Source organism: Pristis pectinata, chromosome 11, assembly GCF_009764475.1.
Source record: "Pristis pectinata isolate sPriPec2 chromosome 11, sPriPec2.1.pri, whole genome shotgun sequence".
Classification (NCBI taxonomy): Eukaryota; Metazoa; Chordata; class Chondrichthyes; order Rhinopristiformes; family Pristidae; genus Pristis; species Pristis pectinata.
In genome coordinates this window covers 28,093,975-28,119,589 of record NC_067415.1, presented here as the reverse complement: position 1 = coordinate 28,119,589, position 25,615 = coordinate 28,093,975, and the positions used below count along the sequence as shown (strand labels likewise).

The 25,615-nt window shown below is 40.8% G+C and overlaps 1 protein-coding gene across 1 annotated transcript in view; it reads right to left on the bottom strand.

The window, feature by feature from the left end:
• Nucleotides 1-25,615, bottom strand: part of atp8a2 (ATPase phospholipid transporting 8A2) — a 371,705-nt gene that overhangs the window by 328,028 nt on the left and 18,062 nt on the right. Inside the window, exon 3 of the mRNA XM_052026103.1 lies at nt 24,912-24,971. Coding sequence (XP_051882063.1) covers nt 24,912-24,971 — 60 coding nt within the window. The remainder of the gene's footprint in view (nt 1-24,911; nt 24,972-25,615) is intronic.

Below are 25,615 nucleotides of genomic sequence, written 5' to 3'. Positions count from 1 at the left end.
AACCCTTTGTGCTATCATTATTCTTAAAAGATGGAAATGCAAAGTAATAACTAAATAAAAATTAAAACAATTTTTTGTAATCATTACAGAAGAGCAGCATTTCAAAACACCAATCTGAAAGGGAATCCTCAAGATGAGCAGACAATATCATTTTTCCCCATCTCAGCACAGCCATATTAGAAACCTGCACTCAAGATTTTTATTTAAACCTCTATTATTGCAAGAACATTGAACATTCTTATATTAAAAATATACCATGATCACCAGTGTGCTAATTTTGTCCCATCTTCATGGCGTTATTCAAAGCACTAACTTTTTATAAAATCCTTGACAAATAGCTCAAGTTCCTCCAATCTATTCTCACAAATGCATTTTCCAAACACTAGATTCCAGCCCCACTGATCATTTTGGTTGAAGATACAATGAAAACTGATGTTTCGTGACAGGAAGCCTCATAAAACAAGCCGGATTAAACATTTGAAGAGACTTCATACTGGCCAAGTATGATGATATTTGGCTCAGAATGTTAAAAAGAGTTTAATTATAGTAAAAAAAAAACTTTTGGAAGAACTCAGCAGGTCAAGCAGCTTCTGTGGAAGCAAAAAAGTTTCAGGTCAAGATGCTGCATCAGAACAGAGGGAAAAGAAAGAGGAAAGATGGCCAGTATTTAGAAGTGCAGGGAAGGGGTGGGACAGGAACTGGTAGGTGATATGTGAAACCAGACGAGGAGGAGGTTAAAAAAAAAGCATGGTAAAAGGTGGGGGGGGGGGGGGGGAAGAGGAGAAAGAGAGAGAGAGAGAGAGAGAGAGAGAGAGAGAGAGAAATCTGGGAGGGCTGGCAAGAGGGGGAAAGGAACACAAGGGGTGTGGTTTACTCAAAACCGGAAAAATCATTGCTCATACCATTGTATTGCAAGCTACACAAGCAGAATACAAGGTGCTGTTATTCTAATTAGTATTTGGCTTCACCATAGCAGTGGAGAAGGCAGAGGACTGACAGGTCAGTATGAGAATGGAAAGGGGAGTTGAAATGATATCAACCAGAAACTCAAGGTAGCCATTGTGGACAGAGGTCAAGTGCTCTGCAAAACAGTTCTCCAGTCTAAGCTTGGTCTCACCAATGTAGAGGAGGCCACATTGCAAGGTTGGAGGAGATGTGCATGAATCGCTGCATCACCTAGAAGAACTGTTTAAGTATTTGGTGGTGGAGAAAGCAGGTTGAGCAGACCAGGGAGTCAAAAAATAGTCCCAACAGAAAGCAGAAATGGGGGATATGATGTGGGGGACGGGTGGGGGGGGGCAGGGGGGTAGAAAAGAGATGTTGGGTAGGATGGAGCGAGCAAAAAAAAAAGAGGTGATGATGTGACTGGTGGTGGGATCCTGTTAGAGCTGGTGGAAATGGTGAATGATGATATGCTGGATGTGGAGACTAGTGGGGTGAAAGGCCAGAACCAAGGGAACTTCATTTCTATTCTGTCTGGGGAGAGCAGGGGTGAGAACAGACATGTGGAAAATGGAGGAAATGCCTGCGAGGGCTCCATCAGCTATTTTACATACACAATGCCATGTGCTTCCAAAACACTTTTGTTTTATCAAAATGTCAACACCGCCATGCACATATCGAGCTAAGCGTGTACAAAACAGATGAGGGAGGAGCTGGGGTGCATCAAAACTTAATCTTTAAGGCTGACACGAGGTTCTCCACTGCGAACATCCACAACCTGCCCCATCTCAAAGCATTGAAGGGAGTACTTTTGCAGACCACAGACAGGACCTCGGCTAGCTGCCGATCCCCACACTCGGACCCAGCCCAAGCCCACACAAGGTGATCGGTACCAATAACATTGCCAGGGCACGCGGTGAGGCGACACTGCTCGGCCTTTTCCACAAAAGCCGATAGTGAAAAAAAGAGGCAGATGGACGGCAAATCACTGGGATTGAACCGATTCCTGCTCTGTTCAATAATATGCCCCACCTTCTTCGCCATCCCCACTCACCTGCTGCCGAGTGGATTTTTTTTGATTTCCTCGGGAACGGCATCTTTCTGGGTTGAGGCGAACTCGGCTGCTGATGCCGGCCGTCCGAGTCATACTCGTGTTCTCCAGCAGCGGGCTCTTTGCGGCACTCGCTCTCCGCGGCGAATGGCTGGATTCCTGTCACCAAGCAGCCGCGCCATGCCTCTGGTAGACCCGGAGCGTCATTACTGGAGTGCGCACACAAGGTGCATTTACCACATGACAGGCAATTAACGGGATTATCAGTGGCATACAGTCTTCTGTCGTTCTCTCATTAATCTATATACTGTATATAAACAAGAGCAGTGCAGATGGATGCGCAGATTTAGTCATCTTAATTCCATTTAATCCGGATAATTAGTCCCGTTTTTCTAAGAGTTAAAAAAAACAAAAAGTGGCTGCTTATCTACGAGGTATCCTTCGGTATTTAACAATTTGTAAATGTTTTGTTCTTTAAAGTCACTCCGTTGGTCACGATTTATTTTCACCAAAAATATGTATTTATGGGAACACTCAAATCTGATTGCTCCTTTATGGGATTCTCTTCTTCCAACTGTCTTGCTACGATCACTCCATAATTCTTTTGTGTCCATCTCCTAAATTTCTTATTCCCAGTTTCCTGTTTCTTCTATCCTCATTTCTGGTTAGGTCTCCCAAGCGCTGTATTTCATCCATGTTTCTCTTATCTACTTGATTTCTAACTTTTATAATTGGCAGCCATCACCAAGTGATTGAAGGGAGATTACCAAAACAGATAATAAGATGATTTCCAAAAAAAGTAACATTAATGCATATTTGTGAAAGAAAGTGCACCAGATTAAAGTCGGTTTGGCCTTGAATTCAGGAAACAAGGAGCAAATCACTTGAGGGTGCAAAGAAGGTGGAACCAAAACATGCAAATCCCAGACCAGATGCATGTCTTTCTGTTGTCAGGACAAATCTAAAATCTCATCTCCAGCTGGTATTGTGCAAGGATCATATTCAAGCTCATGTTTAAACATTTGAAGCCTCCTGAATGGGTGAAGTAAAGAGACCCTGTAGGTAATTTGGAGTACTTGTCAAACCCCATGGCCTGATAGCAACCAGCAGATGCCTGTTCTGACATCTCAATGAATCCACTTCCACGTTATAGCTACAAACTCAACACTGTATTCAACATTTTCAGTTATCAGCCATTTTAGCTCATATTTCCAGCATTCAGTTTCTTCCCTCTCTGGCTCATTTAAGATTGTGTTTGTTTCTAATTTATACCTCTTCCACTAGCTTTTATGGTCCTCACTCAGCCACCACAACCATTAGGTGTGTCATTCAATCTTTCCTCTGCACAGATCTTCCCTTTTATTCTCTCACCCTCTCCGTTCCCTCTCTACAACTTTGAAATAAAACATTTTGAAGCTTTTTGCAGCTCTGATGAAAATGTAACATCTCTTTCCCCACAGTTGCTGCCCAATTTACTCAGAATTTCCTGCTATTTCCATTTTTATTGTTGACCCCATGAATAAAATATTCAGCCTATAAAACAGGCGTGGATGAACAGAATACATCAGATAGCAGAAACTAGTCAGATGTGGGCAGGCTCAAGGAAACAATCATTTTATAGGTATAATTCACCAATTTTCCATTTTATTAATACAAAAAAGGCAAAATACTGAAAATACTGTAGATGCTGAAAATCTGAAATACCAACAGAAAATGCTGGAAATACTAATCATGTCAGACAGCCACTACGCAAAAACAATAAGCATTTCAAATGATGCTGCACTTTAGCATTTTGTTTTCCTTGAGTTGCATCACACATCTGCAATTTCACTTAGTGTGCTTTGAAAAAAAAAGTTCAGATGAAAGGTCATGATCAATTTCTCTTCCCACAGATGAAGACCTTTCAAATAGTTTCAGCATCTTTTGTTCATATGATATTTGAATTTGTTCAATGTAAAATATAAAGAATTTAAATGAGCAAGTAGAATACAAACCTATTCAAGAAACTGCCAAGTCCTTGCTCTAGCTTTAGTTTTGAGGATTTCAAAACACAAAGTGCTGAAAAGCGTTAAGTAACATATACATAGCTAGAAAATAAGAGCCAAGGGAAAAATTGCTGCAAGAACATTAAAAAACCAACAAAATTGAACAAACTAGTGACTTACTTCATTGGGACCCCAACAAGACAATAAAGCAAGGATCAAAGAACTGCCAAGGCCATCACAATCCAGACTAGGCACCCACCAGCAAGAAAAGGGACAGATAAAATATACTTAAGGTTTAGTCTTCCTCCCTGTAGCATCCAAAGATAGGAAGTAAGTCAGATCTATGAAAGAAAATATATGCTGATATCATCAGGGGAGCCAAGAAAACAAACAAGCCCAATCTGCTAAGTTGAAGAAAAGCAAAATGCAAGTGACACACAAAATGCTGGAGGAACTCAAAGGGTCAGGCAACATCTATGGAGGGAAATGGACAGCTGACATTTTGGGTCGAGACCCTTTTTCAGGGCTGGAAAGAAAGAAGGAAGATAGCCAGTATAAAAGGGTAGGGGGAGGGGGTGGAGCAAGAGCTGGCAAGTGATAAGTGAATCCAGTAGAGGGAGGAAAGATAGGCAAGTGGGGGAGTGGGGGGAGAGCAGTGGGAATGATGCAAGAAGCTGGGAAGTGATAGGTGGAAGTTACAAAAGGCTGAAGATGGAATCTGATAGGAGAGGACAATAGACCATGGAAGAAAGGGGAGGAGGTGAGGAGGAGAACCGGATGGAGGAATGTGTGGGTGATGGGCAGATCAGGAGGGGGAGGGAGGGGAAAGAGAAGGGTTATAGGGGCCAATGGGATAAGGGAAAACAAAGGTGGGACAGAGGGGAGTGGTTACCGGAAGCTGGAGAAATCGACGTTCATGCCAGTGCAAGTGCTTGGTTGTGGATGGATGATTTAGCAAGTACTGCTCCAATTTGTAATGGATTAATCAAACAATTTGGATTATTGTGTGTTTTGGTAACAAATGGGAGAGAAATAAATATCTTTTTTCAACTTAGTGTACAATTCACTAACCTTTTTGAGCCCTTCACCCATTAAGAGCAAGATGTACAATGAAAACAAATGACCCAAAGTGCTCTCAAGTGTTTCTAACCTGTCAGTGTGAACATGAACCAAGGTGAAAAGTTAATTTCTGTCAAATTTTCATGAGCACAGCAAGACAGATGATCTCATCAACACCACCAGCATTTCAAAATACAAAAGCCTAATCTGCATCATGAAATCACAGAATAGTTACAGCATGGAAGGAGTCCATATGGTTCATCACGTTTATAAGAGCTTTACAAGAGGGCAATTGAGCCAGTCCTTCTCCCTTGCAGTCTTCCCATAGCCGTAAAAATTGTTTCTCCTTCAGATACTTATCCAGCTCCCCTTGTGAATGCTACAAGTGAATCTGCTCCATCATCCCTTGCACTGTATTAAAGACACTAACCACTCACTGTGCATTATACTCCCCTTCCAACCGGTACCCTTCATGATCTTAAATATTTCTCTATCCCACAATTTCCTCCACTGCGAAGAGAACAACAGCAGCTTCTCCAATTTATCCACAAAATTAAATTCCATCTTTCCTGGAATCATTTTGACAAATCTTTTCTGTACCCTCTCCAAAGCCTCAACATCATTCCCGAACTGTGACATCCAGAACCACTCACACACAAACACAAAAAGTTCATCATGACTTCCTTGCTCTTGTACTCTATGCCTCCATTCATAATGAAAAGCATGTGGGATCCCAGGCTTTAACTACCGCCCCAAACTAGCCTTAATACTTTAAATAAATTATGCACACATATTCTTGTGGCCCCTTTAGGATTATGCCTCTTATTTATATTGCCTCTTCCCATTTTTTCTAGCAAAATGTTGTAAAGCCACATTTCATTTGCCACCTATCTGCCCATTCCATGTCCCTGTATGTACCAGCTTGAAGTCTACTGTCCTCCTCGAGTTGAGCGTGATCTGAAAATTTTGCTCTGTACATCCAAGTCCAAAATCATTATAAATATTAAGAAAAGCAGTGATTCTGGCACCAACCTGTGAGGAACTCCATTGAACACTTTCCTCTATCTAGAAAAACAACCTTTCACTGCTACTCTCCATTTTCCATTACTTAGCCAACTTTCTGGCCAAGCTGCTCCAGTTAGTTTTATTCTATGCCTTCAATCTTGAATTGAAGCCTATTTTGTGGAACAAGTCTCCTTTGGAATTCCACATGAACCACATTCCCTTCATTGACCTCTGTTACTTCAAAAACAAAAGGACATGAGAGAGCACAAGGAACGATTGGCAGAATAATAAAGGGGAAACCAAAAATGTTTTGCAAGTATGTGAACGTGTAAAAGGTCATAAAAGGAGAGATGATTATCAAAGACCAAGCTGCATGTATTTTGGGGAGGAGGGTGGGGGTGGAAAGGTGGTGACAGAAAGAGGGCAACAGAAAGAGGGCAAGGCTAATGTAATAAATGAGTACTCAACAAATCCATGCTAGTTTTCTATATTCAATCCACACTTGTCCAAGTGCCTGCTAATTTTGTCTCTGATTATTGTTTCTAGAACTTCACCACCAAAGTTTAATCTGACAGGTCTGTAGTCGCTTGTTTTATCCCCATTCCCTTTTTTAGGCAACTGTGTAATTTTTGCAATTTTACAGACAACACCCATAAATCTGTAGATATTTGAAAGATTATAGCCAGGGCCTCTACAATTTCCTCCCTTCTCTAGGCATGCAATCAAGAATGCACCTTATCTGAAGCTTGCGATTTATCCACTCTAAGTACAAGACTTCCTTGTTCTTTCTCTAATAATTTTTAGCTCATCCAGAATCTCAATTACATCTTCCTTTGCTGAGCAACATCTTCTTCCTTAGGTGAAGATTGATGTAAAGTACTCATTTAGTACACAGCCATGCAGTCTGGCCACTTGAAGAAAATTCCCTTTTGGCCTGTGACCAGTCCATCTCCCTTATTTGACCCTTTTGCAAGTTCACATGCCTCCCAAGGCTTACTTCAAATTTATGCAGACCAGATCAGTACTTATCGCACTAAAATTGTCCCTTCTCCAATTGATTATTTTTGCCTTGGAGTGGCTTATCTTTTACCATTGCTATTGTAAAATTTGCAATACTAGGACTGCCGTTTCTTTGATGCTCCCCCCATTAATACTTCCTCCACTCAGTTCTGGCCAGGCCAAGTCAAACAATGCCACATTCTTTATTTAACCAGAGACATACTGATCGATAAGATTCTCCTGAACACATTTCAGAAATTCTCCCTTTCTTTGTACTTTACATTATTACCATACCCATCTATATTTGATTAGTTGACATCCCCCATTAAAACCTATGGTCTTTTGCACATCTCTGAAATTTCTCTGCAAATTTGCTCCTTATTCTTCCCACTAGTCCTAGCAGTATGATTGCACCTTTTCTTTGAAATTTCTAAACAGATTGTTCCATGTCCTACTGTTTTTCCAGTACTGCAGTATTCTCCTGAATCAATCCTTCAACACCCCTTCCTTCTTCTCTTCAAATCAGCCTCAGAAATAAATATTGATAGTGTGCTAATTGCAAGGTACTATTACAATATCACGTTTTGAATAAACAAGGTTCAAGTCATACAAAAATAACAAAAGACCCCCAAGACTCATCAGTCACCCTGTCAATTAGTTTCAGATTGATCCAAAGTTGGCAAAAGATACAGCAGACCAAATACTTTCTCATCTGGTTTCTCGCTACTTAATCCCACTTCCTTTGCTTGTGTAGTCTAATGACTATTAGTGATTAAACTGTAGAAAGGGTATAATACATGGTACCTTGGGAGTCAATAGGACTCAAATGCAAGATTAAAAAAATGTACGGAAGTATTGGAGCTGAATCAAACCTCTACAGCACACTAGAAAATTCACCAATAAGGCTGGCAGATCCATTAGCATCAGAGTGCACACCAACCATCACCCATTTACAGTAATCTCATGTTGTTATCCCCATTTTTCCATCAGCTTCCCCTCGATTTTTTAGCAGTGATCCATACACCAGGATGAATTTACAGTGCCCAATGAATTTTCCACCCCACAAGAAGAAACCACAACATCTGTAAGAAACTCATACATACAGTTATAGTGAAAACATGCAGACTCCATACAGACAGTAGCAGAGGTCAGGACTCAATCCAGGTTGCTCTATTAACTGCACCACTCTGCCATCCATAAATTAGTGTTGATAAGATTTTTTTTAAATGGAGCTTAGAAAGGGAAATAAAATCTGACACAAATTGGATTTCTCCTCATTCAACCCAAAATTCTGGTGACTAAGGTTCTTGACCAGACAAAAGGTATCAAGCTTCTTGGCCTATACAATGTGGTTGTGCAAGTTAAACGCTAGCCAGACCACTGCACTGCCTAATGCATCATCCATTGGCTCTGCTCTGTTCTCAACTTACTAGACTAGTAAATTCATAAAGTTAAAAAGTGTGCTTTCCACATAGAACAATTAGAAGCTCAAAATTTTGTAAGTTTCTCAGGGCTGCTGGCAATAGTATCTTAGTGGTTACATTAGTGCCCAGATGATGCAGGAAACTGAACAAATGATCTGAAGACTCCAGTTGATATTGTCCTCACAGGAGCTGTGGAATTTAAATCAGTTAGTTCAGCAATTGGGAATAAACTCATCAATAATGGTGACTAAGAAGCTCTTGGATTTAAAATGGTAAAAATCCACCTGGTTCACTGAAGTCCTTTAAACAGAAGCAAATCTGCCAGTTTTCCTTTGTTGTTTGACCTATGTGACTTTAGACTCAAATCATGTTGTTAACTTTTAACTCTTCTCCGAAAGCAGCTAGCACACCACTTGATTCTACCAAGTAATTATTACAAAAAGGGATCTGGTGGTTGATATCTAGAATGTGCTGCCAGAATAGGTGGTGGAATAAGATACAATCACTATGTTTAAGAGGCATTTTGACAAGTAGGCAAGGCATAAATGGATACAGTCCTAATGCAGTCAAATGGGATTAATGTAGATAGGTAAAAAGAAGTCAGCACATACAGGGTGACCTGTTTCTGTGCTGTACGACTATTACTTTAAATACAGGCCACCCAACAGTGGCCTGAACACTGGATTGAGAATCAAAGACAGTTCATCCTCTGACCTTGCAAAGTCCTCTGCATGAACATCTGGAGAACTTGTACCCAATTTGTGAGAAAGTCATACTCTCAGACACAAACCTACAAACATGCAGAGTAGGAGTGGGAGTAGCCAGTTGGTCCTTTGAGCCCTTTCCACCATTTAATAAGATTATGGCTGATCCTCTCTGTAACCACAATTCCACATTCTATAGTAACCCTTCATCAGAGCCCCCACCTGCTTATCAAGGATCTGTCACCATCTTAAAAAAAAATTCAAGAAGATTCTACTTCTGCCATTCTTTGGGAGGAAGAGAGTTCCAAGGCATCATGACCCCCAGAGGAAATGTGCCTCATTTTAGTTTTAAATGAATGGCCCATTATTTTTCGACAAAGATCCTTCATTCTAGATTCTGCAAGGAGGAAACATCCTTTCCACATCCATCCTGTGAAGCCCCACAGGGTCTTATGTTTCAGTCAAGTCTCTTCTCACTCTTCTGTAATCCAGCAGAAACAAGCCCTGTCTGTCCAATCTTCCTTCATAAGTCAACTCTCCCATTCCAGGTTTTAGTCACATTTTCTGGAATAATCTTTGATGCAGCACCTTATCAAATACCTTCTGGAAATCTTAGTACATGCACATTCTCCCTTAAAGTAATACGTACTAGGAATAAACTCTAGTAAATTGGAGCCCACGTCCAGATTATCTCCATCATGATTATTCGGCAATGGAGCTTATCAGATGTTTTACAGTCCAATAGGAATGGCTAAAGATCTCATAGCATCAAGTCAAAGAAATATCCTGATGATCACAACCCATTATCTTCCCCACACCCCCCCCCCCCACCACCCCCACTTAACCAATGAACTGGTACGCTTGATTAGCTAATCGCAACTTGTAGTACAGAAGGCAATAAGAGTACAGAACCTACTCTGGTTGGGTGATTTTAATGACCATCAAGAGCAGATTGTCAGTGCTACCAATGGCCAAATTGGACAGGACCTGAAAGATGCCACTGCCACACAGAGCTTGTGGCCTGTGGCAAGAGAACCAACCAAACCAAGGGGAACACATTATTGGCCCACATTTTCACCAACCAACTGCTCATGACAGTTCTGGTAGAAATGATTACCTCTCAGTTCTTCGGAGAGGGCACTTATTCACAATAAGGACACTTCATGTGAAGCATAGCAACAATGTTAAATTGAATATCATTTTCAGCAGCTGTTAATTAGGCATGTATGTGGTACTGTGGTTCAGCAGCAGCAGAGTACTTTGTAAATCTTTGCAGCAGAACAGTTAGCCATCACATTTTGTCACCTCTACGATCAGTACTGAACCTCTTCTGCCTTTTATGCAGAGCTTCTGCATGATCCCAATGCATGCACATGGTTGATCAATACTATTCCAAACACTCCTCCTATTTTGTGCAGTCATGGGCTGGGGATTCTCAAGAGTCACTGGGAATGTTGTATTTCCCCTCCCCAGCTGACTTTGAGTATATTATTGAATTTTTTCCTCTATCCTGCATGGTAATTTCTTTGTGACAGTGCTCAGAATTACCATTTCTGTTTCAGGAGTCTGGTGTTGGACATGTGAATGTCATAGTCTGTACAATGGAGTCAACTAAGTGTAAATAGGGCCTCAATGTTGGCCTGAGAGAGGAGACCCATGTTGGTTCACTTATACTTCCAGTGAATTTCAAGGACTTGAGAACAGCATTATCGTTCCAGTGCATCAAGGTGCCTGCCGAAGGCACCCCAGGTCTCAGAACATATAGGAGGGCACAGATCATAGCTGCCCAACTGACCACAAGTTTTGTGCCAGGTCTAACAAAGACCTCAGACCCTTTCCCTCAGTCAACCAAAGGTTGTGCAGGCACACCATTACCCTCATCAATGTTTGCCTTCACTAAGACGTAGCTCCCCAGAGATGAGGGTATTTCCAATTTTCCAGATGTGAATCTATTCTCGAAGGACAGCGTACTACCTCAGAGTGACAGCAAAATGCAAGTGTTACCTGCACACTGTATCTTGACTACCAAGGTTTGGGTAACCTTGGTTCTGCAGTATAGTCACCATAAGTCGAAAGGTTTCCCATTAGTTCTGAAGATTAGCTCCACGCTCTCAAGAAGCTTGTTGTAGATAAGTTCAAACAGTACGACGAGAAAGATTGCGTGGTGTCAGGGCAATAACCCAGTTTAACACCAGTCTTCACTGGGGATCGACAGTTGCAAATCATGGCTTGCTTGCCATGAATGATAGAAGTGAATTTCTGTGGGCAGCTGAACTTGGAGAGTGCTCCACAGTGCCTCCCTTTTTATGGAGTCAAAGAATTTCATGAGTTTGAAAAACATCCTGTATTGCAGTTGGTGCCATTCTCTGCATTTATCTTGAACTTGTTGCAGGGTGAATATTACATCCACCATGCCTTTAGATGTACCTGTGAAGCTACCACACAGAATTACATATACAACAAACAACTTCCCAGCTGTTGTGCTGAAACCATATGCTCTTAAGCTAACTGCAGTTCTTGCCAAGTTGCTGCAGCTATAACACTGGCATCTACCCAACTAAAGAAGGTTGTCAGGAATCTCTTATCCATAAAAAGTGGACAAATCCAATCTAGTTGATTATTACCACATCATTCTACTTAGTCATCAGCCAAGAGATGAGGAAAGTGCTGTGCTAAGTTTGGGTTCTGCCAGGTTTACAACTCTAGACTACATTACAGTCTTGGTTCACATATGAATAAAAGTGCAAAATTCCAGTGATAATGTAACCATCAAACTATCATACCATGAAAAATTGAAGACAATGGAAATCAAAAAAATATACAAGATTTCCACTGGCTGGCTACATACCCAAACATAAAGAAACATGGGTACAGTTTTAGAAAGCAAATCACACAAATCCAAGGACATCACTCCAGGAACACTCCTCCCAGTATCTGGGACCCAAATATCTTCAGCCACGTCATCAGTGACCTTTCTTCCATCTTTAGATCAGAAGTGGGGATGTTTGCACAATATTCTATTCCATAAATCAGACTAGAACATAGAAAAGTACAGCACAGTATTGGCCCTTCAGCCCACAATGTTGTGCTGACCTATACAAACACCTACTCCCTGATCAATCTAACCCTTCCCTCCTACACAGCCCATAACCCTCCATTTTTCTTACATCCGTGTGCCTATCCAAGAGTATCTTAAGTGTCCCTATAGTATCAGCCTCTACCACCAACCCCAGCAGTGCAGTCCAGGCATCCACCATTCTGTGTGTGGAAAAGAAACTTCTGACATCTCCCCTAAACTATCCTCCACTCACCTTAAATGGATATCCTCTGGTATTGGCAACTTCCACTCTGGGAAAAAGGTGGCGGCTATCCACTCGATCTATCCCTCTCATAATCTTATACATCTCTATCAAGTTGCCTTTCATCCTCTGTCACTCCAAAGAGAAAAGCCCTAGCTCATTCAACTGTTACGAACCAGCAACAAAAGAAACACTCAAGTCATGTAATGCGTTTAAAACTACTTTATTAATAACTACTTATGATAATAAGAAAAATAAAAGTAAAAATGTTAGAATGTTAGAAATAAAAATGTTAAATCTTAAACATTAACCCCAAAAACTAAACTCATCGTATGTATGTGGCAAATTCCCAAACTCCAAGTCCAGGAATAGTTTTCAAAGTTCAGTTCAGCAAGCCATAAGGTGACACGTGAGCAAAGGCTTCTTCAACAACCACTGTTGACTGAAGACAAAACGTAGATGTAGAGAGAAAATAGAGAGTAATTACCAAATCCAAATGTTGCACTTTGGAACCCAAATGACACCTTAGTGTCCACTCAGCAGTAACTACTCCACCGCATCTTCCTCACCCCGAGAGGCTCTCGAATTGTGGCCGTCCACACAAATACCTGTTTCCTTCCATAGGTCAACAACCAAGTGAACTCCACTGCTTTGTTGCGAAGTATCTGCCACCCCGAAAGGCATCCAAGATGTGGCAGTCCACATAAATACCCATTTCCCTCTACAGGTTAACGACAAAGTGGACTCCACCAGATTACTCCAAAAACCCACACGTGAATTGTAGTGACAGACACAGTTACTGTTTTTCATCCATCGCTAGAGACAAGCAGGCTGCAATCTCTCTCTCTCTCTCCTGACTCCTCTGACTGACTCCCACTGTCTGCTTCAAAAACGTCATTACGTCCTTTATCTTCTGTTGTCGTAACCACGCCACACACACTATGCTCTATCTTAAAGGGACATTCACCAAGAGTAACCTAGTCCGTAACACAACCTATCTTCATAAGACATGTTCTCTAATCCAGACAACATTCCAGTAAATCTCCTCTGCACCCTCTCTAAAGCTTTCACATCCTTCCAATAATGAGGCGACCAGAACTGAACACTATACTCCAAGTGTAGACTAACCAGAGTTTTATAGAGCTGCAACATTACCTCATAGCTCTTGAACTCAATGCCCCGACTAATGAAGCCCAGCACACCATACACCTTCTTAAGTGCCCAATCAGCTTATATGGCAACTTTGAGGGATCAATGGACTTGGACCCCAAGATCCCCTTGTTTCTCCACTCTGCTAAGAATCCCGCCATTAACCTTGTATTCTGCCTTCAAATTTGATCTTCCAAAGTGTTTCACTTCACATTTTTCCAGACTGAACTCTATCTGCCACTTCTCCACCCAACTCTGCATCCTGTCTATATCCCTTTGTAACCTACAACCTTCTACACTATCCACTACACCTCCAACTGTCGTGTAATCTACAGATTTACAAACCCACACCGCCACTTCCTCATCCAAGTCATTTATAAAAATCACAAAAAGCAGGGGTCCCAGAACAGAACCCTGGGGAACATCACCAGTCACTGACCTCCAGGAAAAATATGCTTCGTCTACTACCACCCTCTGCGGACAAACCAATTTCGAATCCACACAGCCAAGTCTCCATGGATCCCATGTCTCATGACTTTATGGATGAGCTAATCATGGAAAACCTTGTCAAATGCCTTACTAAAGTCCATATATACCACATCCACTGCTCTACCTTCATCAATTTGTTTTGTCACCTCCTTGGAAAACTAAATTAGGCTTATGAGGCATGACCTGCCCCTCACAAAGCCAGGTTGACTATCCCTAAAAAGACTATGCTTCTCCAAATGCTCGTAAATCCTGTCCCTAAGAATCCTCTCCAATAGCTTGCCCACCACTGACGCAAGACTCACTGATCTATAATTCCCAAGATTGTCCCCATTACCTTTCTTGGGCAACATTTGCCATCCTTCACTCCTCTGGTACCACTCCTGTGGCCAGGGAAGACACAAAGATCATCATCAGTGCCCCAGCAATCTCTTCTCTCGCTTCCCATAGTAACCTGGGGTATATCATTTAGCTCCAGGGACCTATCAATCCTAATATTTTTCAGAAGCACCAACATTCTTTCTTAACCTCAACATGCTCCAGCATATTAGTCTGCTCTATGCTGACCTCACATTCAAAGTCCCTTTCCCTGGTGAGCACTAAAGCAAAGTATTCATTAGGGACCTCCCCTACCTCCTCCAAGCACGTTTCCCCTTTTATACCTGAGCGGTCCTACCCTCACTCTTGTCATACATGTCAAACACTTTGGGGTTTTCCTTAATCCTATTAACCAAGGCCTTCTCATGTTCCCTTCTAGCTCTGCTAAGTCCCTTCTTAAGCTCCTTCTTGGCTACCTTAGAATTATAAGAGCTCTGTCTGATTTTTGCTTCCTAAACCTTGAGTATGCCTCCTTCTTACTCTTGACTAAATGTTCCACCTCTCGTCAACCATAGTTCCTTCATCATACCATCTTTTCCCGGTCTCAGTGGTACAAACCTATCTAGAACCCCATGCAAGTGGTCCCTAAACAACCTCCACATTTCTGCTGTTCATTTCCCTGAGAACATCGGTTCCTAATTAACACTTCCAAGTTCCTGCCTAATACCATTCTAATTAGCCTTCTCCCAGTTATATACTTTCCCCATATCATCTGCTCCCATCCTCATCCATGGCTATGCCAAAGGTCAGAGAGCTGTGGTCACCATCTGTCACCTGACCAGGTTCATTGCCTAGTACTAGATCCAGTATGGCCTCTCCTCTAGTCAGCCTGTCCACGTACTGTGTCAAGAATCCTTCCTGGACACACCCAACAAATTCTGCCCCATCTAAACTTCTTAAACTAAAGAAGGTGCCAAACAATATTAGGGAAGTTGAAGTCACCCATAACAACAGCCCTGTTAATTTTGCACCTTTACAAAATCTACCTATTCATTTGCTCCTCAGTGTCCTGGTGACTATTGGGACGCCTATAGAATACTCTCAAGAGAGTGATTGCTCCCTTCTTGTTTCTGACTTCCACCCACACTGACTCAGTAGACAATCCCTCCACAATGTCTTCCCTTTCTGCAGCTGTGATACTTTCCTTGATTAGTAATGCCGCTCTCCACCCCCCCCCACCTTTTACTTCCCTCCCTATCCCTTTTGAAACATCTAAACTCCAGAACATTAATCAGCTAATCTTGCCCTTGTGACAACCAAGTCTTTGTAATGGCCACAACATCATAATTCTATGTACTGATTCCTGCTCCAAGTTCATCACCCTTATTCTTAATACTTCTCACATTAAAGTAAACACATTTCAACCCATCCAACTGACTGTATTTATGCCCTATCCACTGCCTATCCTTCATCAGCCTCTCTTGTCACAAACCAGCAACAAAAGAAACACACTGAGCATGATTCAGTGTTAAAAACTATTTTATTAATCACTACTATTGATAATACGTAAAATAAAAGTAAAAATGTTAGTATGTTAGAATTCAAGAATGTTAAACCTCGAACGTTAACCCCAAAACTAAACTCTTCGTGTGTGTGTGTGTGTGTGTGTGTGTGACAAAGTCCAAAACTCCCAGTTCCTGAATGGTTCTTAAAGTTCAGTTCCGCAAGTCATAAGGTGAAACATGAGCAAGGGCTTCTTCAACAACCACCGTTGTCTGAAGATAAGATGTAGATGTAGAAAAACATAGAGAGAGTACATACGAAATCCAAATGTTCCACGATGGGACCCAAACGACACTTCAGTGTTTACTCGGTAGTGACTTCCTCACCCCGAAAAGCATCCGAACCGTGGTCGTCCACATACAAATACCTGTTTCTTTCTACAGGTCAGCAACAAAGTGAACTCCACCGGATTACTTCCAACTTCCATACATGGGTTTCAGTGGCAAACACAGTTATTGTTTCTCATCCATCGATAGAGAAAACAAGCAGGCTGGTGTCTCTCTCCCTTCTCTCTCTCTCTTTCTTCTTCTTCTAACTTCTTCAACAACGTCATTACGTCCTTTATCTTCTATTGACGTAAGCACGCCCCACACACACATACACACACACTCTCTATCTTAAAGGGACTTTCACTGAGTCCATAACACCTCCCACCTAAAAAAAAAATTTCCCAAGAAAATTTTAACCGCGCATAGAGTTAGTAATGTTAATAATTATCATGTTACACAACTACAGACTATCAGATTAGTACAGATACATGTTTCCCATTTAACATCGGGAAAGACAATCAGCAATCACATTATCTTTGCCTTTAATGTGAGTTATCATGAGATCAAACTCTTGCAAAATTAAACTCCAGTTTAACAGCCTTCTGTTCTTGTTTTTGACTCGGCTCAGAAACACCAATGGGTTATGATCTGTATACACAGTCAATGGTTTCTGAGCGGTGCAAACATATACACTGAAATGTTGCAAGGCTAAAACAAGCGACAGTAATTCTTTCTCTATGGTGGAATAATTCTTTTGATGCTCATTAAATTTCTTTGAAAAGTAAGCTACAGGATGGTCAATATCATCAAGGTCACCCTTCTGCAACAACACAGCTCCTGCAGCTTCATCACTGGCATCTACTGCTAATGAAAATGGCTTTTCAAAGTCAGGTGTTCTGAGCACAGGATGGTAGCATAAAATGGCTTTCAGCTTCTCAAATGCTTCTTGACAAGAATCTGTCCAAACAAACTTTACTCCCTTCTTCAGAAGATTAGTTAGGGGAAGAGCAATATCAGCAAAACTTTTACAAAATTTTCGATAATATCCAACCATTCCCAAAAATCTTCTAACAGTCCTCGTACCTGTGGGAATAGGGAACTCAGATATTGCTTGAACTTTTGCCTGAACAGGAGCTTGCTTGCCTTGACCTACAATATAACCAAGATACGTCACAGTGGCATGGCCAAATTCACTTTTAGCCAAGTTAACTGTAAGGTTAGCCTTGGAAAGTCTTTCAAACAACCTTTCTAACGCAGAGATGTGATCTTCCCAAGTATCATTCCCAGTCACTAAGTCGTCAATGTAGGCATCTGTATGTTTTAACCCATGAATCACTGAATTAATCATTCTTTGAAATGTTGCCGGAGCATTTTTCATTCCAAATGGCAAAACATTGTATTCATACAATCCAGAAGGGGTTACAAAGGCTGAAATCTCCCTTCCTCTATCTGTTAATGGAACACACCAGTACCCTTTTAATAGGTCAATCTTTGTAAGAAATTTTGCCTTTCCCACTCTGTCTATGCAATCATCCACCCTAGGAATAGGGTAAGCATCTGACTTTGTTACAGCATTCACTTTCCTGTAATCTGTGCAAAATCTAACAGTTCCATCAGGTTTAGGTACAATAACACAGGGCGAACTCCAATTTGAACTAGAATGTCTAATAATATCATTTTCCAACATGTATTTTATTTCCTGATCAACAAGTTTACTTTTTTCCACATTCATTCGATATGGGTGTTGTTTGATTGGTTTTGCATCCCCAACATCAACATCATGGGTAATTATCGATGTTCTGTTTGGAACATCTGGGAACAGATTTTTAAATTTTAAAATTAATTCTCTCATCTGTTGTTTTTGTGAAACTTGTAAATGGTCCAACTTCGTTTCAAGGTTCTCCAGGATATTTTGGTTTTTTAGTTTCGATGGAACTATATTTGGTCTAAATTGGCCTTCCTCAACATCAACATCAGGCATTCTAGAAACAACCTTTTCACCATCCACCAAGGCCACAACTGAATCCCTCTCATAATAAGGTTTTAGCATGTTTACGTGACAGAGTTGTGTTTTCTTGCGTCTATCTGGTGTTTTGATTATATATGTTAGATCAGTCACTCGAGATTCAATAACATAGGGTCCAGAAAAACGAGCTTGCAAGGGATTATTTTGGCTAGGGAAAAATACCAACACCTTTTGCCCCACTGCGAATGTCCTAGGCCGAGCACGTCTATCAAAATATGTCTTCATTCTTATCTGGCTTGTTTTCAGATTCTCTCTCGCTAGCTGGCAGACTCTCTCCAACCGAGTTTTAAATTTTTGGACATAGTCCAACAGACTCAAGTGAACTTCCTCATTAACCCATTGCTCTCTTAACAACTCCAAAGGTCCTCTCACCCTATGTCCAAACACAAGCTCAAACGGACTAAATCCGATTGACTCCTGGATCGATTCTCTAACGGCAAACAAAAGTAAATGGATACCTTCGTCCCAATCCTTGGTGTTTTCAAAGCAATAAGTCTTCAGCATATTTTTGAGAGTAGAATGAAATCTCTCCAGAGCTCCTTGAGATTCTGGGTGATATGCAGATGATACAATCTGCTTTGCTCCCAGCTCATAGACTATTTGTTGAAAAATTTTTGACATAAAATTACTACCTTGATCAGATTGGATTTCTTTTGGCAAACCAAACAAGGTAAAAAATTTTACAAGAGCCTTTGACACCGTCTTGGCCTTAATATTTCTAAGGGGTATTGCCTCTGGAAATCTAGAAGTGGCACACATGATGGTTAACAAATACTGATTTCCAGTCTTAGACTTTGGTAAGGGGCCAACACAGTCCACAATCACCCTCGAAAAGGGTTCACCAAAAGCAGGAATTGGTTTCAAAGGAGCCACAGGGGGTTTTTGATTTGGTTTACCTACCATCTGACATGTGTGGCAAGTTCGACAAAACATCACCACATCTTTTCTCAAACCAGGCCAATAGAATTGTTTCAAGATCTTCCCTACAGTTTTATTCACACCAAAATGACCACCCAAAGGCATACTATGGGCCAGGTTTAAAATCTCATCCCTATAAACTTTTGGAACAACAACCTGATGAATAACTTCCCATTCCTCAGTAACAGGAACATGAGGAGGTCTCCATTTCCTCATTAACACTCCATTTTTGACATAGTATCCAGTTGGCACCTTTTCAATCTCCTCACATGAGAGAGCTTTTTCTTTCAATTCTGTCAACTCAGGGTCCTTTGTCTGTTCCACCATAAAATCCTTCCTCGACAAAGACAAATCTTTAAATTCAGGCTCACTGTAAGGATGTTGATCCTCCAGTGAAGACAGAAAAGTCTCAGATAAGGCATCAAAATTTTCTTCCTGTTTAGGACTGTCACAAGGAACTACATCAGACTGCACCGGACTGTCTGTCTTGGCTAATTCTTTAGCTCTAGCTCGAGTCACCGCACATGATGGGTAAACATCTGGATCATCCTCAGACTCATCAATCCTTGGTTTGGTTGTTAACCGTACCACAGGATCACTTTCTCCATTTGCAAGGTCATTTCCCAATAACAAAGAAACTCCTTCCACTGGCAAACTAGGTCTTATCCCTATCTCGACTGGTCCTTCTACGAACTTTGACTTTAAAATCACCCTGTGAAAAGGGACAGACATGGTCTCACCTGTAACGCCTCGTACTAGATTTACTTCACCAGTGTCACTTTCTTCACCAAAATTTAAAACACTGTCCAGCAAGAGAGATTGACTAGCCCCAGTATCTCTAAGAATTTTCACTGGCACCTGGGGTGACTCATCATTCAGTGAAACAAAACCCTCTGATACATACGAACGGAATTCTTTTCTCACCTCCTCCAACTTTTCCGCTTTTCCCTCTTGCAAGGACTGATCTTTAACAGCATCTCCTGAACCTTTTTGATTTTTAATTGCCTGAAAGCAAGCATTGGGCCCAGCTTCCTTCTTTTTCTTCAAAAGGGCACAATTAGATATCACGTGGCCAGGTTTCCTACAGTAATAACAAGTACGCTCAACAGGTTTCTCCAGCCCTGGCTTCTTTTCATCTTTTCCTTTTTGATTACCTCCCAATTTAATCTCTGGTTTACCTGGATTGTCTTTGTAACTCTTTTGAAAGGTTTTAGGTTGTCCCCATTTGGATTTATGGGTTAAAGCATAATCATCTGCCAACCTAGCAGTTTCTTGTAAAGTTTCCACTGCCTTTTCATTTAAATATGTTGTTAATTCAGCTGGAACACATCTTTTAAAGTCTTCCACCAGTATCAATTCTGTCAATTTATCGTAATCCCCATCTACATTTTTAGCCAGGCACCATCGTTCAAAACATATTCTCTTTCCATTGGCAAATTCCATATAAGTCTGATCTGCAGATTTCCTCAAGTCTCTGAATTTTTGTCTATAAGCCTCAGGGACCAATTCATAGGCCTTCAAAATAGCTTGTTTTACCTTGGTATAATCAGCTGCATCCTCAACAGACAAAGCAGAATAAGCTTTTTGAGCTTTACCTTTAATCACACTCTGTACCATAAGAGCCCATCCTTTCCTTGGCCAGTTTGAACTCACAGCAACCTTTTCAAAATGTTGGAAATACTGATCAACCTGATCTTCTTCAAACGGAGGGACTAATCGAACCTCCCTGCTGGCTGAAAAACCATCATCAGAATCAGATTCCGAACTCCTACGCTTCATTTGTAACTCATGCTGCCTCTTTTTCTCCTCGTTATCCAGCTCCATCCTCTTCAATTCCATCTGCTTCATTGCTAGATCAGCCTCTATCTTCATCTGAGTTATCTTTTGTTCAGTCTCTAATTTCTTTTGTTCGGCCTCTAATCTCTTTTCCTCTCGTTCGGCCTCTAATTTCTTTTGTTCTCGTTCAGCTTCTATCTTTAACTGGGTTTGCTCTCGTTCAGCCTCTATCTTTGCCAGCTGCACCTGTGCCTCAGAAATTGCTATTTCACTGCCAGGAAACTGTTTTAACACTTCCTTCTCAAACACCTTCTTTTCCACATAATGGCCAGCTATCAGTCTCTGAATATCTGCCTTTCTCATAGACTGCTTTACTTCTGTAAGGTTTAGCCTTGTAGCAATCTTTATCAGATCATCCTTTTTCGCCACCTCCAATCCCTTTTGGGTTGGTGACTCCAAAAATGCCTTAATATCCATTGCTGCTGGTTTCCACACACACAAGCCAATTAAAAAGAATTTATCAGACCTCCCTCAAAAATCTTTGGATTGAATCCCGAACAAATCTCGTCAATCTGGGGTACAATCCCAGACGACACTCGTTAACCTTGGGAACAATCCCGGACGAGCCCCCAATTTTGTCACAAACCAGCAACAAAAGAAACACACTGAGCATGATTCAGTGTTAAAAACTATTTTATTAATCACTACTATTGATAATACGTAAAATAAAAGTAAAAATGTTAGTATGTTAGAATTCAAGAATGTTAAACCTCGAACGTTAACCCCAAAACTAAACTCTTCGTGTGTGTGTGTGTGTGTGTGTGACAAAGTCCAAAACTCCCAGTTCCTGAATGGTTCTTAAAGTTCAGTTCCGCAAGTCATAAGGTGAAACATGAGCAAGGGCTTCTTCAACAACCACCGTTGTCTGAAGATAAGATGTAGATGTAGAAAAACATAGAGAGAGTACATACGAAATCCAAATGTTCCACGATGGGACCCAAACGACACTTCAGTGTTTACTCGGTAGTGACTTCCTCACCCCGAAAAGCATCCGAACCGTGGTCGTCCACATACAAATACCTGTTTCTTTCTACAGGTCAGCAACAAAGTGAACTCCACCGGATTACTTCCAACTTCCATACATGGGTTTCAGTGGCAAACACAGTTATTGTTTCTCATCCATCGATAGAGAAAACAAGCAGGCTGGTGTCTCTCTCCCTTCTCTCTCTCTCTTTCTTCTTCTTCTAACTTCTTCAACAACGTCATTACGTCCTTTATCTTCTATTGACGTAAGCACGCCCCACACACATATACACACACACTCTCTATCTTAAAGGGACTTTCACTGAGTCCATAACACTCTGCACATTGCATCTACCTTTACTCCAACTGCTCATCATCTGACCTAACACTCTGGTTCCCATCCCCCTGCCAACCAAGTTTGGGTTGGGTTGACTAGTCCCGTATCCGGCAAGAATGGGAATTTTCTTCAAGCACGAGCTAGTAAGACTTAAGTTTCATTACAGCTATAGCCTTATTGCTAATGTTTTACATTGCCTCTTCTGACTCAGCCTCCACATGACGCAACTGGTGGACTGCCAGACAGCTAGATGTTTAGTCAACCCTGCACTAGCTGGTGTTGGCCTCGCTCTGAGCTATCTCTTTGCCCACACTACTCCTTGCCAGCATATAGAGTTCCAGATTTACAAATTTTCTTTAAAATAGAGATTAAATTTAACCCAACTAAGGATTCACTACATTGTAACTCAACTATCTCAACCAGGTACAGTAGCAAAATTTTGTTAATTAAAATTGAATGTAATTAAGGTTATAAATAAGTTTGATTCACAAGGGATTCTGCAGATGCTGAAATCTGGAGCAACACACAAAATGCTGGAGGAACTCAGCAGGTCAGGCAGCGTTTATGAAGGGAAATAAACTGTTGATGTTTCGGGCTGAGACCCTTCATCAGGACTGGGAAGAAAGAGGGCAGAAGCCAGAATAAGGTGGTCAGGGGAGGGGGAGGAGCACAGGCTGGCAGGTGATAGGTAGGTGGATGGGTGGGGAATGGGGGGGAAGACAAAGGGGGGAGGGGAGGAGTTACGGGAAATTAGAAAAAATGATGTTGAGGCTATTAGATTGGAGACTACCAAGGCAGAATATGAGGTGCTGTTCCTCCAAACTGCACCTGGCCTCAACATGGCAGTAAAGGAGGCCATGGATAGACACGTCAGTATGAGAGTGTGATGTAGAATTGAAGTGATGAGCCACCGGGAGATCCTTGATTTTGCAGCGGACGGAGCGAAGGTGCTCGACGAAGCGGTCACCCAATCTGCGTCGGATCTCACCGATGTACAAGAGACTGCACCGGGAGCACCAGGTGCAGTAAATGACGCTCTCAGATTCACAGGTGAAGTAAGTCTGAAACAGCTTTTCCAAAAAAATTAATATTTGATCATGAGAGATTTCAAATTATTCAACCGAACTTGCTTCAGCATTCCGCCCTGATATATTAGTTCAGGTTGATAATCATGAACTTTAAGTTGAAATGCAAAAGGGCATATGGCATTGGGCTAGTTCAAATTACGTTAGACAAAATGCTAGTTCCAAAAAAGATGGAAGAAACAGTTTGCAGAGCCGGATGTGGAGATCAACTGCAAAACAGAATAATAAATATGCTTTCAGAAAATCCCCCCTTGTGATAGGATATTCCAGGATGTGGCATTTTAAAGAGAATCACAAACTTGCTGCAAAAAGTAATACAGAATTCCAAGAAATCAACAATGGAGAAATAACTGCAATAAATTGAGTTTCTGAATTCCCATGATTTTGCATTTATAATCTCCAGTACTGCTTACAGTCCTTCAAAAATGTGAACAGATCTGCAAATAAAAACAATTCCCACTACAGTATTTTGCTCATCCATCTTGTTTCTATCATTATTCATACTTTAGTTCCTCAGCATGCTTTTAAGATCAGAAAACAACTTATAAATAACCCAAATGTTCATGTGCAGTTCCAAATGCATGATTATCATTCTTTCTTGTAATTTAATTATTTCAAATCACCAATAAATTAGTTGCAATCAAATGAGCAGAATGACAGAGGATGGGGAAAACATACATTTCAAGAAATCTTTCCATATTTACAAAGGCAGATATTGTGGCTCTAAACAAGACCATTGCCTTGGAAAAAAAAGTAGATTTAGAAATTGCAGATATCCTGAAATCCTGATAATAGTCCTTGAAAATAATATAAAGCTACATAATGAACATGGTACAGGCATATTTGATCTAATTAGAGACTAATTATAAACTGAAATTAGAGACTACAAAATGTTGGAAAAATCTTGCGTAGTAATACTGTAGTTTTAACTACTTAATCCCATAAATCAATGAACCAGACTAGGAACAGTAATTCATATATGTAATTACATCTATGGAAACAGTTTCATCAAAAGAACTGGCCTGTTTCAGTGAATTGCAGTCACTCTCTTGGCCCGTTGCAAATTACGTTAGGAAGACGGAGGTGGGGGATTAGGTTCCAGAGATAAACAAAGGCCTGCTGTACAATAGATGGTTCTGAACAGCTCTCTATTTAACTAACTCATTCAATTAATTCAAAAGTAAACAATCAAATTAATGCTGGACCACTTACTGATGTCTAAATAAGTGTCTTTACATATTTGTGACATCAATACTGAAACAGTAATTTTTAATGAGGAAATTGCTGATTTGTAATCTTTAAATGTTATGACTTTCTCATACTTCACTCGGCCTAATTTTGGAAACAACATTCAACCAAAAATGTCAAATGCTCAACAAAAAAGTACCTTACAATAACAGTATATTAAGAATTTATCAAATGACTGAAGCCAGAGATGGAAAGGCAAATGATAAGACTAATGTCATGCTAGTCAATGACAGCTCAGAACTTACCAAGATGATCAGTACAATTCTTCCAACATCTTCTCCATTTATCTATGCAATCATTTGACTCTGTACGAGGAAAGAATCAACTTGTTAGAGGAATTGTCAATGCTATTGAAGATATTCCTACTTCAAGTTTGAAAGAGCTTTACAACCATAAACAAATCTATAGTAAAGAGAACAGTAGCTTGCCTTGGGCAGGTCCTTCCTATACACTTACACTCATACCAACTTCCACTGATCATTCCATCAAAAATAGTAGAGTGACAATGCTTCTTGCTGACCTGATTTCAAAATATTCTCAACAATGATCTGGTCCCACACCACCAGGTTCAAGAACAGCTACTTCCCTTAGGTTCTTGAATCAACTGGTAAAACCCTAATCACTGCAGTTTAGCAATACTATGACCACTTTGCACTACACTAGACATTTTTTTGTTCTAATTGCGTTCTTTCTTGTAAAAATTGTGTATAATTTATTTTATCCCTGTGAATGCTGCTTATATAATGCTATGTGCCTGTGATGCTGCTATAAGCACGTTTTTCATTGCACCTGTGCACACACGTACTCATGCATATGATAATTAATTTGACTTTGCCTAAATTCCATCTGCCAATGTTCCACTCAATTTTCCATCTGATTCATATACTTCTGTAGCCTTAGACAACCTTGTTCACTATCCAAAACACTACCAACTTCTGTCACATCAACA